At 33.8% G+C, this 17,814-nt stretch overlaps 1 protein-coding gene across 1 annotated transcript in view; it reads left to right on the top strand.

Annotated features, from left to right (window-relative positions):
* LOC127736776 (transient receptor potential cation channel subfamily A member 1-like) overlaps positions 1 to 12,876 on the top strand; it is a 48,966-nt gene extending 36,090 nt beyond the window's left edge. Inside the window, exons 19-26 of the mRNA XM_052247371.1 lie at positions 1,796 to 1,885; positions 2,340 to 2,509; positions 3,230 to 3,359; positions 4,482 to 4,676; positions 5,462 to 5,530; positions 6,133 to 6,243; positions 7,020 to 7,120; positions 7,996 to 12,876. Of these exons, the coding sequence (XP_052103331.1) occupies positions 1,796 to 1,885; positions 2,340 to 2,509; positions 3,230 to 3,359; positions 4,482 to 4,676; positions 5,462 to 5,530; positions 6,133 to 6,243; positions 7,020 to 7,120; positions 7,996 to 8,254 (1,125 nt within the window). The 3' untranslated portion in view covers positions 8,255 to 12,876. The remainder of the gene's footprint in view (positions 1 to 1,795; positions 1,886 to 2,339; positions 2,510 to 3,229; positions 3,360 to 4,481; positions 4,677 to 5,461; positions 5,531 to 6,132; positions 6,244 to 7,019; positions 7,121 to 7,995) is intronic.
* The last annotated feature ends 4,938 nt before the right edge of the window (positions 12,877 to 17,814 follow it).

The following is a 17,814-nucleotide window of genomic DNA, read 5'->3' as shown; positions in this document are numbered from 1 at the left end:
CTAATTAAAGTAGTTTTATATAACCATGTTGTTTGACAGATCCTAATTGCTCTATACTTAGTTTGGTGATGGTATAAATGTATATCATGTGGTATTGGCCAATGCTTAGTGTCTCAATTCACGAACGACATATTTTTGCAGTCTTAGATCCTTAGAAACCAGAAAAGATGTCTTAATTGTAACTATACCGATTGTGTCTTATTTCCAGTTGTGACATTTTGAATGAGTGTTTATTTACATGGCGGATGATGTATGTATAGCAGGAATTGATAACTCTGTCGACGCATCATGTCGCTCTAATGTTTATGTTGATGCATCTCCCCCAGTGTTTTTTTTGTTACCTTGATGGATCTTATTAATCGATTTATGAGATTTGAACATCGTTAAACTACTGTTGCCTTATCAATAATTATTTTGGTGGCCTAATATTACATAATGTATTTAAATTAAATTTGAATTTGGCTGTATATGTTTACTCTCTTTCCCGGTAACCTTTGGTATCATATTAACAGCAAGCAGTACATCTTTTATTAAACAGCACTAGTGGTATATCGACCTTTAATAACAATTTAAACTTTGTAGGCAATTGCAAGAGATAAATATCCCAACATTTATGAATTTCTTTAACTTTTTAAGACGTCAGATATAGAGTATGACCATAGATCAAAACAACTCCTTGAAAGTGCCCCGAACTTGATGTGATGAGGAAGTATAAGAATCTTTTCTTTAAACAAATGCAAACCAGAGTAAACCGTGGTTTACCGATGTTCAAAACTCTAACCCAGATAAAACATTGAGGTGTCACATACCCACAAACTGATTTGATGCGTCGACAGAGAAGGTGTCTCCTGCTATGTATCACTCGCTATCGTATAAAAAATCAGATAAATAGTAAGCAATAAAAAATAAGACACAATCTGTAAATTTTCAAATTAGAGAACTTATCTTGAGTACTCAAACCATGTACCTCATGATTGAGACACACTCACCGTTGGTTAAGGTTGATCAATTCGTGATGGCAACTGTTTAATATTGTTAAGTCAATTTAGGCCATTTTCCTTTTATAAAAACCTGCTGGAGTTGCAAGTACACGATGTAACGTGGGTTATTAAGTGATGGAACATTATCAATATATTACAAGACAAAATTTAAGTTTGGAGAGATTTTAAAACAAATTCCTTTGAGACGGTTTTTATTCAATTCGGCCTCAAAGGAATACAACAAAACTTCAGTCAGAAGGGATGCACAATTAATACAACCAGACAAATATGTTTAAAGAAAGACAATGAACAGACAGACATTGTCGAAATGCGCATCTGGTGCAGAAAAAATGGGATCGTTAATGTTTTTTTTTTCAATATGTTTTGAGGTTTTGTCTGCTAGAACAAAAAAAACATATTTAGGTGTGTTCCCATTTTGAGAAATCGTCGTCCCTCTCCCAAAAACGGCTAGAAAATTGAAAACAATCGGTTTGTCTCGTTCTACCTCCTGTTCGAACAACAAATTAAGATTATTTTTTGGGGCATGGGGGTATGCAAAAACAATGTCTTTGATAATATGTTTTTTAAGATAGCTTTGACAATACTGTGACTCCAAACAAAACCTAAATTTATATCAAGCTAACTAGAAAATGTTACCTCATGACAAGATGCTCTTTTGTAGTTTATCATGGTCATTTTGCTGCTGTACCATTGACGTGTACTCCAACCTACACTGAGTGTACATCAAATAAATATTTCACGACAAAACATAGATACTGACTACCTACATTGACTTTAAAATATTTTTTTTTCAGACGGGCATGGGTTTAGAGATGGGCAAATGGATAGTTCTTCTTTTCACAGTTCTTAATATTCTGAAAGAGATATTTCAAATGGTTCAACAGGTATTTATAATTATAAACATTATGCTAAAGTCAAATATATATAAATCAATAATGGCGTAGCTTACAGAAACTTAATTTTTATCTGCACAGTGTCATCTGTTTGGATGTACAAGTTGTATGCACACTTAACAACATACGAATGATCAGTGGCGATCGATCAAAACTGGTGGAAAACCAAAGCAAATACAAAATTAAAGAGCATTAGAAACCAAACATTCTTTTTTTTTATCTAAAATACTACCAGACTTATATAAAATGAATTATTTGACATTTGGTCTGAAAATTTTTAATGTTGAGAGTTTTTTTTTTTAGATCTACCAGACAGTCAGTCTGTTTGACTATTATACACTTTTTTTCATCACTAAGCATTGAATGTTTTGTAATTTTCCAATTAATAGTGGTGCATACTTTGTACGAAAATCGTGTGTAACTTCATGTTTGTGTCTGTTTTCAGAGAGTCAAATATTTCACTGACCTTAACAACTTATTAGAATGGGTGTTGTATGTTTCATCTGCGTTGTTCGTGACACCTGTTTTGTTTGGCTACAGTGATCATCTAAACACAGAAGCGGGGGCGGTTGCTATATTTTTGGCTTGGTTTAATTGTCTCCTATTTCTTCAGAGGTAAGTCGAACTGTATATGCTTGTTATTTTTTTACCGGCAACTCGAAAATTATACCATCACCTTCAACGTTGTAATATGAGTTGGATGTAAGCAACTATAAGTGATCTAACGGCTTTCAACCATGAGCAAGACCTACAAATAAATGTTATCTATAAAATGCTCCGACATAAAAAAAAACTGAACATACGTAGATACAACATTTTAAGACAACAACACTCAGTACTACTTTTCGAATATTTTTTTTCTCGTTAATGATGCTGGAATTATTCATACTCCAAATATCAAACATTGAAGAGCATTTAACTAAAAAGGACTAAATATGTGGTTCATCTAACAACGGTATGTGGACAACATTCATATGTTATTGACATCTTGATCTTTTTTTGTTTTTTATCTTGTTGTGTATGTTAATGGCTGTACTAGTGTGCTATTCGAACATCGATTTACCACTGCTGATCGTAGTTTAAGCATTGCAGTTGGCACAATTAGAATTTTAAATCTTACATGTATCAATATGAATAAAAGATAGAAGTCACTTTATCAATTATTGGAAAGGGGAAAATCAAAATCCAAAAGATAATACACTAAAACGACAAAACAAAAGAGCCGAACAGGTTTAGTGATACCCAGGAAAAGACGTAATAGAAAACTTAAAACTAGAGCAGCTTACAATATGAATTCTGTATATGAGCTTAATCAATGTTTTTATATTGTTGCAGATTTGATGTATTTGGGATCTATGTGATCATGTTTCTAGAGATATTAAAGACCTTACTACAAGCATTGTGTGTTTTCTCATTACTAATCGTAGCCTTTGGACTTTCCTTCTTCCTTCTACTGCGGAATGAGGTAAGTTTACAGACAAACTTTTTATATGCCCCCTTTTGTATCTTCTCTTTCTATTTTATGTACTCATGTGTACTCATGTGTACTCATGTGTATCATAACAAAAATGTTCCAACAGCAACATGATTTTTTCTCCTTTGATAATAAGCTTAGATTAAGGCGACAGTGGTTTACCGAAGTTCAAATCTCATAAATCTATTAAGAAGAGACAAAGCATGACAACAAACATAAACTGATCATGAACTTCAAAAAAATTTATATCTTTCAAAATCCTTTTCAGTTTGTCATTGTGTCATTATTGAAAAGTCTAGAAATCAAATGTTTTTTTTTATGTAGTTGGGTTATAAAAATAAGAAATAGTGGTATGGTTGCCAATGAGACAAACTATCCACCAGAAACCAAATGACTTAGAAGTTAACAACTATAGGTCACCATACGGCCTTCAACAATGGGCAAAACCCATACCGCATAGTCATCTTTAAGAGAGGCGAAAGGTTCCAAAGGGATATTCAAACTCATAAGTCGAAATAAACTGATAATAACATGGCTAAAAAAGAAAATGACAAACAGACAAACAACAGTACACAAAACACATACACAACATAGAAAATCATAGACTGAGCAACACGAATCCCACCAAAAACTTGGGATGCTCTCAGGTGCTCCGGAAGGGTAGGCAGATCTCGCTCCATATGTGGCACCCGTCGTGTTACTCATGTAAGTAACCAGTGATAAGTCCGTGATAAATCTAATTCAGGAGGTCACATTCGGGGAAAAGAGGACGGGATTGTAGTTACGACAATTGGAATATATTCCTCGTCCCTCTGTAAAAGACCCCAAAATGACAATGTAAAACAATTCAAACGAGAAAACTAACGGTCTGATTTATGTACAAAACAATGAAAGAAAAACAAATATAAGGGTTGCTTATTCTCCGGGGCAATCTCCAGTGAAGTATTCCTGTGAAATACCTTCTGAGTGTACAGCCCAATACTGCAGAATATTATAAAAATTAACATAACATTAACTATGACCATTTATTTTTCTTATTCTATTATATCAGTCTTTTTATCAGTCTGTTATGCATATCATTTAAACATTTTTTTTTATATATTTATTTTGTAGACTTCTGAAGCTTATTCTAGTCCTGGATTATCTTTGCTGAGGACTGGGATGATGATGTTGGAGCTTGACTATATGGTGTCGTTTAATGAACCCTATACTGACAGTGATGAGACGACATTGCCATATAAAGCACCAACAGTTATACTACTCATTGTATTTGTACTGATCATGCCTATCTTACTGATGAACCTATTGGTACGTGTGTTGTTTGTGTGGGGATTAAGTGTTATCCTTGATCGTCCGTACTAAGTACGTCTCGAAATTGGTTTCCTTCTCTAACTTTAGTTTGCATCAACCAAATGTTATGATTATTATCACAAAACACAGATCAAGTTCGAATTTGGGTGGCGACACTTTTACCATTCTCGAGTTATGCCCCTTTATAACGTTGTATGCAAGCGGGGGCATCATCTGTGTCCCATGGACACATTCTCCATTTATTTTTTTTTTGAGTGGTAATGTAAGAATTCTGCAACATATGAATACAAAAGCAAGTCGGTCAGTAGGGTTGCACAATTAGTACCATTGGAATATTTACTGTCACTTGAAACATCAACCCACCAAACTAAACAAATCTGATGTAGATAAAAAAGTCCAATTATTTTGATTATGTCATCTTCGGTATAGCTATTTTCACAAAGTATCATTTTAATCATCTGAAACGAGAAATTTGTATCTACAATTCCCATTTGCATACAAAAAAAAATCATGATTAATGAGACAAAGTATAATAGTATGTTGATTTTGTTTAAACACTAGGGATTTTTATTTGATATTTATGTTGAAAAAAATAACAATAAGTGTTTAGGGGTTTCTATTAACCTTTTTTCTGAGATTACATATATTTATCAATATAATAAACACGTTGAATATAGTGTTTAGTTAGATGACGCTATCAGTGACTTTAACAGCATTTTCTACTGCTTTAGATTAACATTGAAGTTTATTAACATTTTCTTAAAATACCAATTTCATTTCAGATTGGTTTAGCTGTTGGTGATATTGAAGCAGTTCAAAAAGATGCTACTTTGAAACGACTTGCAATGCAGGTAAAGAAAAAATCCACTTACAATACAGAATTATCATTTCATTGTATTTCGTAAATAAAAAACTTTATTCTTCAAGGCATTGTTCTGAATTTTTATTTCCTTAAAGCAGGAGGACTTAAAACAAATACTCTAAAGTTAAAAGTTTTTGCGAGAGGTTTATGCTTGATAATTTCGCAATTGAGAAATGATCGTGAAAATATCCCAAAATGAAATGGATGTAAGTAACTTTATATTACCGTTCGACTCTAAACAATAAACAAATCCAGTACAATGTAGAATAGGTCCAGACATGACAGAATGTGAAACAATTCAAACGATAACCATGTATGACAGAAAGCAACCGACACCAACCAATAACAGACTCTTGATTTGGGACAGGCACATACAGAATGTGACAGGATTAAACATAATTGTGTAAAATATATATGTTTCTTTTTTTTAAGAACTTTCAATGACATTTTGATTGGTGCAGGTGAAGGGATCGAGAAACTAGAACATTGAAATGATTAACAATTTTATTCGAACAATTCTGAATGTATTTTAATTACGTTTGTAATTGATTTGAGAGTGTTATAAATATCTTTTGTTTATTCCTTACGAAGGTTGAGCTGCATACTGACTTCGAGAGACGATTACCTAAGACACTGTTGGAGCGAGTGGACAAAGTGAACATTAGAGTGTATCCCAACTGTAGGACGAGTATTCTATCAAGTGTAAGGGTTTAAACATTTCTTTTTATCAAATCAAATATAATGAGTTGCTAATTGTTCGTCTTTTATATGGAAAGCTTTATTAAGATTTTTGCTGATTTTTATCACATCAAGAGTTATCTAGCTTTAATAAAGAAATTAAAGCCGATTTCTAAAGGTATACCACTTTTGATGTATCTAAATTGTAGTAGACTCTTTACCTTCAATTACATTACTTATTCTAGCATAATCCAAAACATACTACATGTTGCCTACACATACTTCAGATGCTGGTGTCCATATCATTTAGTACCTAAATCGTTAATGTTTTCCTTAAATATCTTTACAAAACTATAAAAAAAAAAAAACAGAAGATTATGAATTATTCATTGCTCCTTTTTTCTTTACTGTGTTTTCATTTTAAACTTTCGGTTAAGTTTAGGTTAAATAATTTACTAAAGCTAATAGCGTCTGAATGTGATGTTGTCTTATGGTTTTAGGTAAGAGATATTCACTAATCTGCTATCTTATGATGTTTAATTGCCTAATATGACTCATCAACTTATTAAGCAGGCGGGTGTCATTAGCGAAGCAGGAACATCTGAGTAGTCTAGATCACCCACGATTTTTGGTGGTGTTCGCATTCCGCAATCTTTAAGTTTCATGTGCAGTGATTTGTTATAATAGTTTGTTGTCTTTTTGTCCTTTTTAATTTTCTGATATTATCTGTATTTTTATATAAAAGGTCACACTTTGTTATGAGAAATAATAAATTGTTATAAGTATTGGTTTCCTTTCAGCTTTGGTCTAAGATGACCTGGCAAAATGCAAACGATGACCCATCAAGACTACCAAAAGAAAATGCCGAGCTGGCTATGGAACTAATGAAACAAAAAGCTAAGTAAGTTTTCGTTTAAGTATTATATATACATATAGAGAGAGAGACAACAGCAGTTGAAATCTCACAAATCGATTATGACGACAACTCAATAAAATAAAAAATGAGGGAATCGCATGAACTCAAAAAGAAGCAAGACCTGGTGTGTTAACATGGTTAGCGTCTCCTAATATACAGGAATCTCCTGCCATGCGAATCAACACTCAGTCAAAATGTCATAATCAGAAAAAACAGTATCCTACAATGTCTGCCCCCCTGTGATTAAATCAAAAGATTGGCACAATAAAAATGCAAATGAAAAAAAAACAACACATTAAATATGTTAAAACGACTGCCGAAAAAAACTATATTAACATAATAATGTATGTTATGTGATCTTGTTTATAAGTGTTTTTAGTGTCTAATCAATTTGAAAGTTTCCATAAAATCTGCAAACAGATGATTATAGAATGATCATAGCTATGTTTTATTTGTCGTAGTCCCTTGCTCTTCCTAAAAGAGAGAGAGATGATTATAGGATGACCACAGCTATGTTTAATGTGTCGCTGTCATTATCCCTTCCTCTTCCTCCACTATGACATCATTTATTGCGACTTTCTATTGCATATGTACTTGCTACTAGATATGTTGGTGTCATGGTTATATATTAGAATCTGAAACTTTTGTAGCATTTAAGTCAAATGTCGTAAACGTTTCTGTGCTGGAGTAGATTTAGCGCAGTGAATATACTTTATTTGGCCCTTTCCAATCCTAGATAAATTGAACCTGGAGTTTAAACAAGGGACATTTGTATCTTGAATATGATATTTCATCCTAAAAGCTCATACCCAGTGCTGAATAATGATAAACAATAATCTATATATATATATATATTATAGAATTAAACAGTTGACAAGTTTTGTTGAGAAGAACCATGAATTACTCCGTTTGATAGTTCAAAAGATGGAAATAAAGACAGAAGAAGATCACATGGATGAAGGAGAAGTCATGACTAGAGATGAACTCCAGTGTAAAGCCGCTTGTAAGAATAATAAGTGGAAGTCTGCAAACCTTCAGAAAAATGTTAAACAAAGTATGGTTGTATCAAAATGGAAGCAGGTATCTACAGAGAAAAGAGATAATAAAACAGATTGTTAAAGCTGTTGTTATGTTTACAGGTTATATCTTCTGTTTAACATAATATGAATCATGAAATGAACTTATGTTGTTTTGCTTACACTTTAAGTGACTTAAGCACAGTTTAGAACACAGTAAAGTGCTGTCGACCAATGAAATCGTAGGATTTCGGGTTTTTTTATTGTGAAGAATATGTTGTAAAAAAAGTTCTTACTGAGGAAATATCCTATTGTTTACTTACAGTCAAAGCTCATAAAAAAATGTCTTATAATGAATTACAACTCGCCCGAAACTCAATAATCAGATTGACAAGATTTGTGATTCTACTCGATTATTGCCATTAATATTAAACAAATTGGATTGAAGGTACCAAACGACAATTAAAACTTATATAAGATAGACCGATGATACCATGGCAAAAACAAAACCACGGCCGTCACTCGGCTAACCGAGAGATTGGTCGGTTAATCTATATTGAGTATGCGGCTATATCGGCGGTTGGTCTGTTAATTGGGTTGGCTAAAGTCTGTTAATCAGGTGTTATCGAGAAAATACTTGCAAGTTCAGTATGTTTCATTGTATAACTTTTTAAATATATTTTTTATCATAAAAATTATTCATGTCTGACAAAACAATTCAATGTACTGAATCCAGTGGTGTAATTATTTTTTTTCTAGCTTCGATAAACAATCAATAAAATGAAAAGGCGGGTTACTCACCAATAAATTTATACACATTTTACACACACAAAATGTACACAAAATGACAACTTGGCTGAATTTACTTGCATGCAATATTTTGAACATCGAAAAAAGACAGGCATTATGTTTGTTAACCATATTAATATCATTGTGTGAAAAATCTACACGAAAATCTGTATTTTGGTGATATTAATCAACTTTTATTAAAAACCTCGTCTGTTAATGGGTCGGATGCATAAAACCCGGTCTGTTATTTGGTCTGTTAAGAGTTATGAAGGCAATGAATTCTGTTTCGTTGTTATGAATGACACCAAATTGTCATCTACATTGGTAACCAGTATATACATCATTTTTATAGTTCGTTCTTATGTTGTACTGTTATACCACTGTCCCAGGTTAGGGGAGGGTTGGGATCCTGCTAACATGTTTAACCCCGCCACATTATGTTTGTATGTGCCTGTCCCAAGTCAGGAGCCTGTAAATCAGTGGTTGTCGTTTGTTTATGTGTTACATATTTGTTTTTCGTTAATTTTTTTTATATATAAATAAGTCCGTTAGTTTTCTCGTTTGAATTGTTTTACATTGTCATTTCGGGGCCTTTTATAGCTGACTATGCGGTATGGGCTTTGCTCATTGTTGAAGGCCGTACGGTGACCTATAGTTGTAAATTTCTGTGTCATTTTGGTCTCTTGTGGAGAGTTGTCTCATTGGCAATCATACCACATTTGCTTTTTTTAAATCAGAGATAAACGTCGTAATGTAACTAAACATCAGTAAGTAAAATATATTGGGATGCTAAAATATAAAGAATAGAGAAAGAATAATGAGAAAAATAAATAAAATTTAGAGAAAAGTGACATAACAATTTAAAGAATACAGAAATAAACAACACCCCCAATCCGGACCCTCATGGTATACTTGAGAATCTGGATGGAGACGCAGAATATAGAATAATAGATAAGGACAGTAGAGAGTGATGCATTGCTAAAAAAGAGAGAAAAATAACAATTGTTTAAGAATACAGACATGAAACACCCCTTTTTACTATTTAGACCCTCCAAGATGATTGTTAAAACAATTTTGGCATTTATTCCACATCTCCTTATTTTTAAATTAATAGTATAATATAAGACAACGATATCTATATAGATGCTTTGCAATTTTTATACTGTATATCACTTTATGTTATTTGAGACTGGAGTCCGATAAACATTGGCCTCCTGTCAACCGCTGAATCTGATAGCTCAGTAAATATTGTAAAGTGCAAACAAAACAAAATTTCAGGGGGAGGGGGTGGTTGAAACAGTAACGGATTGCGATGTACTCAAATTAGAATTTTACAAGCGCACAACTGCAGTTCTCCTCTGCACTTATGTAGAAAGGAACTAAACGGAATAAAATGAATTAAAACTTAAGATAATCAAATGTAGCTGCATTCGCTTCTTTCCATTTACTTCTTTAGAATGTTTTGTAAACAACATATGATTAAGTAATAGAACAAAAGAACTAATTGGATGATGCTGACGAATTAGGGTTTAATGTCCAGTGGCAAATATCATGTCCATATGAGAACGACAACACGTTATATGTACCCGGTGTTGTATAAGACAGACACTTTCAGTCGGATTTTTGAACGTGCTTCTTTGAACAGACACAAAAATCAAGGCTGATTGAAACGTTAATAATAAATTCATGCATATTCTAGCGGCCAATCCATATCACGCTATATTGCAGTGACACACCTTTCAATAAAATGCAAAGAAAATCAAAATAAAAATGCTCTTACTACAAGGATACTGTTGCACCGTATTGTTATTTTTTTTTACTCAAGTACATCTCATTCTTAACTTTTTTAATGGGAAATTATAAACTTTTTTTAAGGTAGCAAAACTATTGTCGTGGCTAAATAACTCTTAACTGACACAATTTTAATTGTCCAACCCATTAACAGACTTTATTCCCTTAATAGTCACTAAAACGTGGTATTACTCACGTTATATTACAATTATGAAATATTTACTAATGTCAATTTATTTTTTAGAACCAAAGTACTATTCTGTGTCCTTTAAATGATATCTAAAATTGTTTGTTTCGCCTTTTATTAAAACAATTGCTATGCGTATAAGCATAAATACCACATACTTGCACGACGCCTTTTAGTTTTACTGAAGTTGTCGCAGACTATGAAATGTTTTTACAGGTGGAAAATGTTCTATGATAGATATCATTTTGTCAGACACTTTTCTTTTTTTTAATTGGTTCTTATAATATGCCAAAAATCTGTATATTTAACAGAGTTGAACATTTAAATTGTGCGTTTTACTATTAACAGACGTATAACCGAGCCGATTAACAGACCAACCGCCCATATAGCCGCATACTCAATATAGATTAACCAACCAATCTCTCGGTTAGCCGAGTGTCGGCCGTGAAAACAAAGACAAACAATGAAATGGCGATTAACAGTCTACAAATGGATACAAGCAACTATAGGCCTGTAACAATGAGCAAAAACGATATTGTATAGTAAGCAATAAGTGTTTTTTTTTAATTATGAGCATGAAAGTAAATCATTTTATTTTTTTAAATGATCTTTTATTTATTTATAAGTCCAAATAACAAAATTTACAGGATACATGTCATAAAATTTCCTTGTACTGTTGTGTCATTTGATGTCTACACTTTAACTTTAAAAAAATATTGGAAATTTCCATTACCACTAAGACTAGGAAATAGCTAAAAACTAAAGCTTAAAAAGAATGTCATTCAATAAATCTGTTCGTATCTTAAGGGTTCTAAAATTAAAGATATTAAAATGCAACATGGTTAAAAGATTGCCTGGATGAACGAATTCTTTCATAAACATGTTACATGATTTTTATTAGTTAATTCGAGTACTTTTAGATCTGTACTTTGTGTGTTTTGTAAGAGTTTGTTGTGCTTTGTATCGATCTGATGAGTTAAGCCTTTTCAACTGATTTTTATAGTTTGTTTTTATGTTGTACGGTTACGCTACTGTCCCAAGTTAGGGGGAGGGTTTGGCGCCAACAGACATGTCTAATCCCGCCACATGCTGTATGAGCCTGTCCCAAGTAAGGAGCCTGTAAATCAGTGGTTGTCGTTTGTTGCTGTATATCATATTTGTTTTTCGTTTATTGTTTTGCACATTAATCAGGCCATTGGTTTTCTAGATCGAATTGTTTTACATTTGTCATTTTGGGGCCTTTTATAGCTGACTATGCGGTATGGGTTTTGCTCATTGTTTAAGACTGTATGGTGACCTTCTATGTCATTTGGTCTCTGGTGGAGAGATGTCTCATTGGCAATCATATCATCTTATTTTTATATATTTTCATTATTTCATTTTTAAAGTTTTTAAAACGTTTTATAAATATGTTTGTGATTGCTTCGTGTAGCTAAGTGTAATGAAAATTATGTTATTTTACGAAACATTCCTTTAAGCTTTTCTATAGCCTTGATTTTCCATAAAACATAGTTCTAAGACATGATGATCAATCAGTTTTAACGCGATATATTTTACTGTCGACATCTGTCACAATGGTTTACCCTGTGTAAGCTTACATCAGTCTAAAAGACATTTATACCTTTGAAAGGTTGCAAAGATTTAATTTAAAAACTATTTCAAATGTAAAGCACAAATAATGTGTGCCTTGCTTAATGATGTTTCGTTTCAGCAGCCCGGATTAATAAATAAAAAAGAGAGAAAAAAATATATAAACTACCGCATTCCTTTGGTAGACTTTCTTTCAAAACTAGGTCAGAAGTATGTTTCCGCTTTCATTAGTTTACACAAAATGTTTGAAAAGTTTGTACAGAAATATTTTGTATTTATGTGTGCCATGCTTTATGATGTCTCACTGATGTATGTGATATTTTACGTTGTTATGTTGCCTTGTTGTAATAAATCTCTATTTGTTGTTATTATCAATTTACATCTATAAGCCCCGTCCATACATAAAATTGAGAACGGAAATGGGGAATATGCCAAAGAGACAACAACATCATTCACATATCCGGTGAAGGGAATGGTTGTGGATTTTGACTGTCACAGAAGAAAACGATTTACCTATATATATTGACTTGTGTTTTCTCGTATAACATTGAAATATTGATAATTTAGTATTGCTGTAAATAGACATTGATCGTTTGTCGTTAAACATAACAGATTTTAGTCATTTTGATGCAATTTTAACGCATCGGCTTTTCGCGCGCTTTGACTGAGTGTTGCAACCAATATTGAAAAATATCTAAAATGTATAGCCATCATTAGCCATCGATACCATATACAGCTATAATCATCATTCATTTTGCTTGAAATATATCTGCGTGTGCATTTTAACACATATTTTTAATATTTGACACTTGTCTTTTCTCTGACTCTGTATTCTCACCGAGACTAAATATTGTCCGCCTCACTGTTGCTTTGTATAGCCGCCTACATCTATATATACTTGCTTAAATAACTTGCTTAAATAACTTCATCAATATTATTTATGACCGAGAATAAGCTCAGAAAATATTTAAGGAAGTCAGTGAGTCCAGAGAGGGGGGTAAAATTCCGTACCCCAGTGGTATTATCAGACAGCAAAGGTATTTACCTTCAAAACCAGTCTGACTCATCTGCAATAGACCACATAAGGTGGTGGGTATAGAGAGGAGCGAAATCAGCAGAAAGGGTTGCCTGGCTGCGTGACAATATAGAAGATAAAATTCAACATCTTGGCCCCATCCATATATATATCTGGCTAGGTACTTGTGACCTAACGTCCATAACAGACAACAAGGGCAGGATCTCTCTTACTTCTTCAGACAATACCGCTGTTGAAAACATTGTTGACCAATATAGAGAGATAGTTAAAATACTCTCTTCATAAACTACTTCTAGAGTCACCTTCCTGAGTATTCCTATCTATAGTATCTCACTTTGGAACCAATATAAAAAACACAAAGACCCGGCAACTTTCAACGATCAGGACATTGATCTTAGGCATCAAATTGATAAACTTAACTTTGAAATTAAAGAGCTAAATACTTCAATTAACTCCGTTACACCAAATTTCAACTTGGACATACTACACAACCCAAGCAGACTAACTTGTCGCAACACAAGCTCTGTACGAAGATTTCAATATAATTTAGACCTCTATAGAGACGGTATACATCCAGATAGGCTCTTATCTAAAGTTTGGTTAAAGAAATTAAAAATTCAAATGCGTAAGGACTGCTGGACAAGAAATTAGATTAGCAGGCAACTATATTTTACTGCTTATTGGTATGAGTGGGAACCTCCACTCTACACCATTTCTACCTTATACTACAAGAAACTTTATGGTATGAGTGGGAACCTCCACTCTACACCAGTTCATACTTAAAGGAAGAAACTTGGGTGACTTTTAATGTACAAAATTATTTTAATCATCCATTCTAGAGCAAAGTTATTTTAATTAGACATTTTTGTGTATCTTATCGAACGTTTTTATCAGATAAATGCCTAAATTTTAGTGAGACAACTCTGTGCAATAAGATTTTACCTTTCTGGATATTTTAATTGTGTATTGAAGATAGATTTTACAAGTACTGGACAATAGAATTTACACTGGCTTTATGGTATGAGTGGGAACCTCCACTCTACACCATTACTTTTGATTATAGAAATAGCGGGTTCAATAAAAAGTTCTATTTCATATATACTCATTGCATTGCAGAGCAGGCACTAGCACTTAAAGAAACTTCATCTAAATAAGGATTTCTTGGTACGAGTGGGAAGCTCCACTCCACACCACTAAAAACCGACATCTCATACTCTCTCGTTGCATTCTCTGGTAATCTCTTCGCCTCACCAAACATCGTATATCAGCATAATCAGAAATAGCGACTTATTTGGTACGAGTGGGAACCTCCACTCCACACCATTATAAACCAATATTTTATACTCTCTCGTTGCCTTCTCTGGTAATCTCTTCGCCTCACCAAACATCATATATCAGCATAATCAGAAATAGCGACTTATTTGGTACGAGTGGGAACCTCCACTCCACACCATTATAAACCAACATTTTATACTCTCTCATTGCCTTCTCTAGTAATCTCCTCGCCTCACCAAACATCGAACATCAGCATAATCAGAAATAGCGACTTATTCGGTACGAGTGGGAACCTCCACTCCACACCATTATAAACCAACATTTTATACTCTCTCATTGCCTTCTCTAGTAATCTCCTCGCCTCACCAAACATCGAACATCAGCATAATCAGAAATAGCGACTTATTTGGTACGAGTGGGAACCTCCACTCCACACCATTATAAACCAACATTTTATACTCTCTCATTGCCTTCTCTAGTAATCTCCTCGCCTCACCAAACATCGTACATCAGCATAACCAGAAATATCATTTTATCTGGTACGAGTGGGAACCTCCACTCCATACCATTCTAAATCAATATTCTATACTCCCGTATTGCATTCTCTAGTATTCTCTCGCTGCCTTGTCTAGAAATCTCACTTCATCTCATTGGTTCGAGTGGGAACCTCCACTCCACACCATAGTTAACCGAGGTATAACCTTCTTCATTGTCTCTAGTCTTCTTTATACGGCCCAGCAAACATTAGCATAAATAGTAAATTCACAGAAATAGCAACTAAATTGGTACGAGTGGGAACCTCCACTCCACACCACTCCAAACCGTCATCCAATAGTCTTCCATTGTCTTCTCTATCTTGGGGTTACACAGTAAAATGGAAGAAAATAGAGTATTAAGGTCAACAAGGGACAGGATACCTACCCAGGTCTTCACACCATCAAAGACCAATATAACAGTTAAAAACTATATTCTTAATGAGAAAAAAGTTGTTAAAAAGCTCATTGATGCGACAGAAAGAGACATTGATGTACATTTTGAATATAAGCATGGTAACATTGTTCTAGAATTTACGCCAGCTGCATATTTACACTTTACTGAACGTATTCAAGCTCATTTTTCAAATCATGATACTGTTGATGTCAAAATTTTTGAACGAAAAGATAAAATGGGGAAAATAGTTGAAACCTCCATGTCAGTTCTTCAAAAAGACAACTCTAAATTTCAGCTTTACAGAATTAACATGTACAACTCCACAATGAGGGTAGAGGTGAATGGAAAATCTCACATCTTATTCATTGATGAACTAAAAACCATAGCTAACCTGATGTCAAACAAATCAACCTATCAACAGCTTAACAGTAAAATTCGTGAAGCTTGTCTCAAACTTGTACATCATAATGCATCTCATTTGAGTAATCCATCTACAACTGAAATATCAATAACAGCAGAAAAAACCAATGTTGATATCTGTCCAAAATGTAACAGGAAGTGTCTGAGTAAATGTATCGAATGCTCTGCTGGTAACCATTGGATCCACTTCAAGTGTGAAAAACTCACCAAGGAACAAATAAATACATTAGAGCAATCTCCTGATGTTCCGTATGTATGTACAATATGTACAAAAAAACAGAGTCAAGAGTCACCCAGTATAAGCATGATAAGCAGATATACTAGCCTACCCCCTCCTAATAACTATAAGAGTATAACACCAGATGGTATTGGGGAAACTCTGCTTGTACAACAGAAACAACAGAACAACACAATTGATTGCCCTCCTGTTACATTGGCGGAATCAATACTGTTTGAGGAATTTAACATCAGATCTGGAAATATGACTGAAAACTCAAATCCATCAGTCAACTCCGATAATCAAGCCCTGAGTAGTAGTATAGAACCGGTAATAAATAACCTGTCAAACTCAACGTCCAAAGCCATTGATACTGTAGCAGTAGAACAACTGCCTGTAAAACAAACCAAAACAGTCGAAGCTAGACCAAATCTAAAAGAAAAAGAGCTAAGACAAAAGGAGCTCCGATTAAAGAAATGGGAAGAAGAGCTCAAACAACAAAATGCCACAAACTCACAAAATTCAACCGAAAATGCTAAACTTCAAGCATACATCATGACATTAGAAGGTAAAATTAAAGAACTGGAAAATAGCAATAGAATTCTTAGAATTAAAGTAGCTGGAAATGTAGATAGTACACCAACTAATGCTGTAAATAATGATATTACAAACCCAGACCTACTCCAACACCATACCGAGCATATCACAGGAGGCTTTCCAATGCACCTTGAAACTCAACACCTGCATTCTAAAATACATAGTATGGAAAACATCAACAGCCTTAATAGAAGAGTTTCTGACCTAGAGTACAACTCCCTAAAGCAAAGACTAGATGCACTCGAATTGTCAAAACAACATTGGCCATCTCCTCAAGGTAATCATCTATACCATGGGTACCAGAATCATATATCAGGTCCACATGTAAATGGGTATCAGAACCATATGCCAAATCCACATGTAAATGGGTACCAGAACCATATACCAGGTCTTCAGGTAAATGGGCACCAGAATCATATACCAGATCCATATGGAAATGGGTACCAGAATCATATACCAGGTCCACATGGAAATGGGTACCAGAACCATACACCAAGTTATAATGTAAATAGCTACTATAACAAAATACCTAATCCACAAGTAAATGGGTACCAAAATCTTAAACCTGATATGCATATGAGAAATATACAGCCAATGCAAAATGTACCATTCAATGAGTCGCATCCACCAGGACATGTGCCTCTGAAGATTAACATGCCACATATGCACAACCCCAATAGTCACACCTATCCATGGTATTTACCACCACCTTGTTACATGAAAATGCAACCAAAGTCTGGCACACAGTCTGATATCGCAACAAGGTCTGACCAGAAACCACCGACGATGAAATGTAATACAAATTCAATGAAAAATTTTGTGACAGGCCTC

Source organism: Mytilus californianus, unplaced genomic scaffold, assembly GCF_021869535.1.
Source record: "Mytilus californianus isolate M0D057914Y unplaced genomic scaffold, xbMytCali1.0.p SCAF_1, whole genome shotgun sequence".
Lineage (NCBI taxonomy): Eukaryota > Metazoa > Mollusca > Bivalvia > Mytilida > Mytilidae > Mytilus > Mytilus californianus.
The sequence above is the reverse complement of the archived record's forward strand: the minus strand, read 5'-3'. Positions and strand labels throughout refer to the sequence as shown.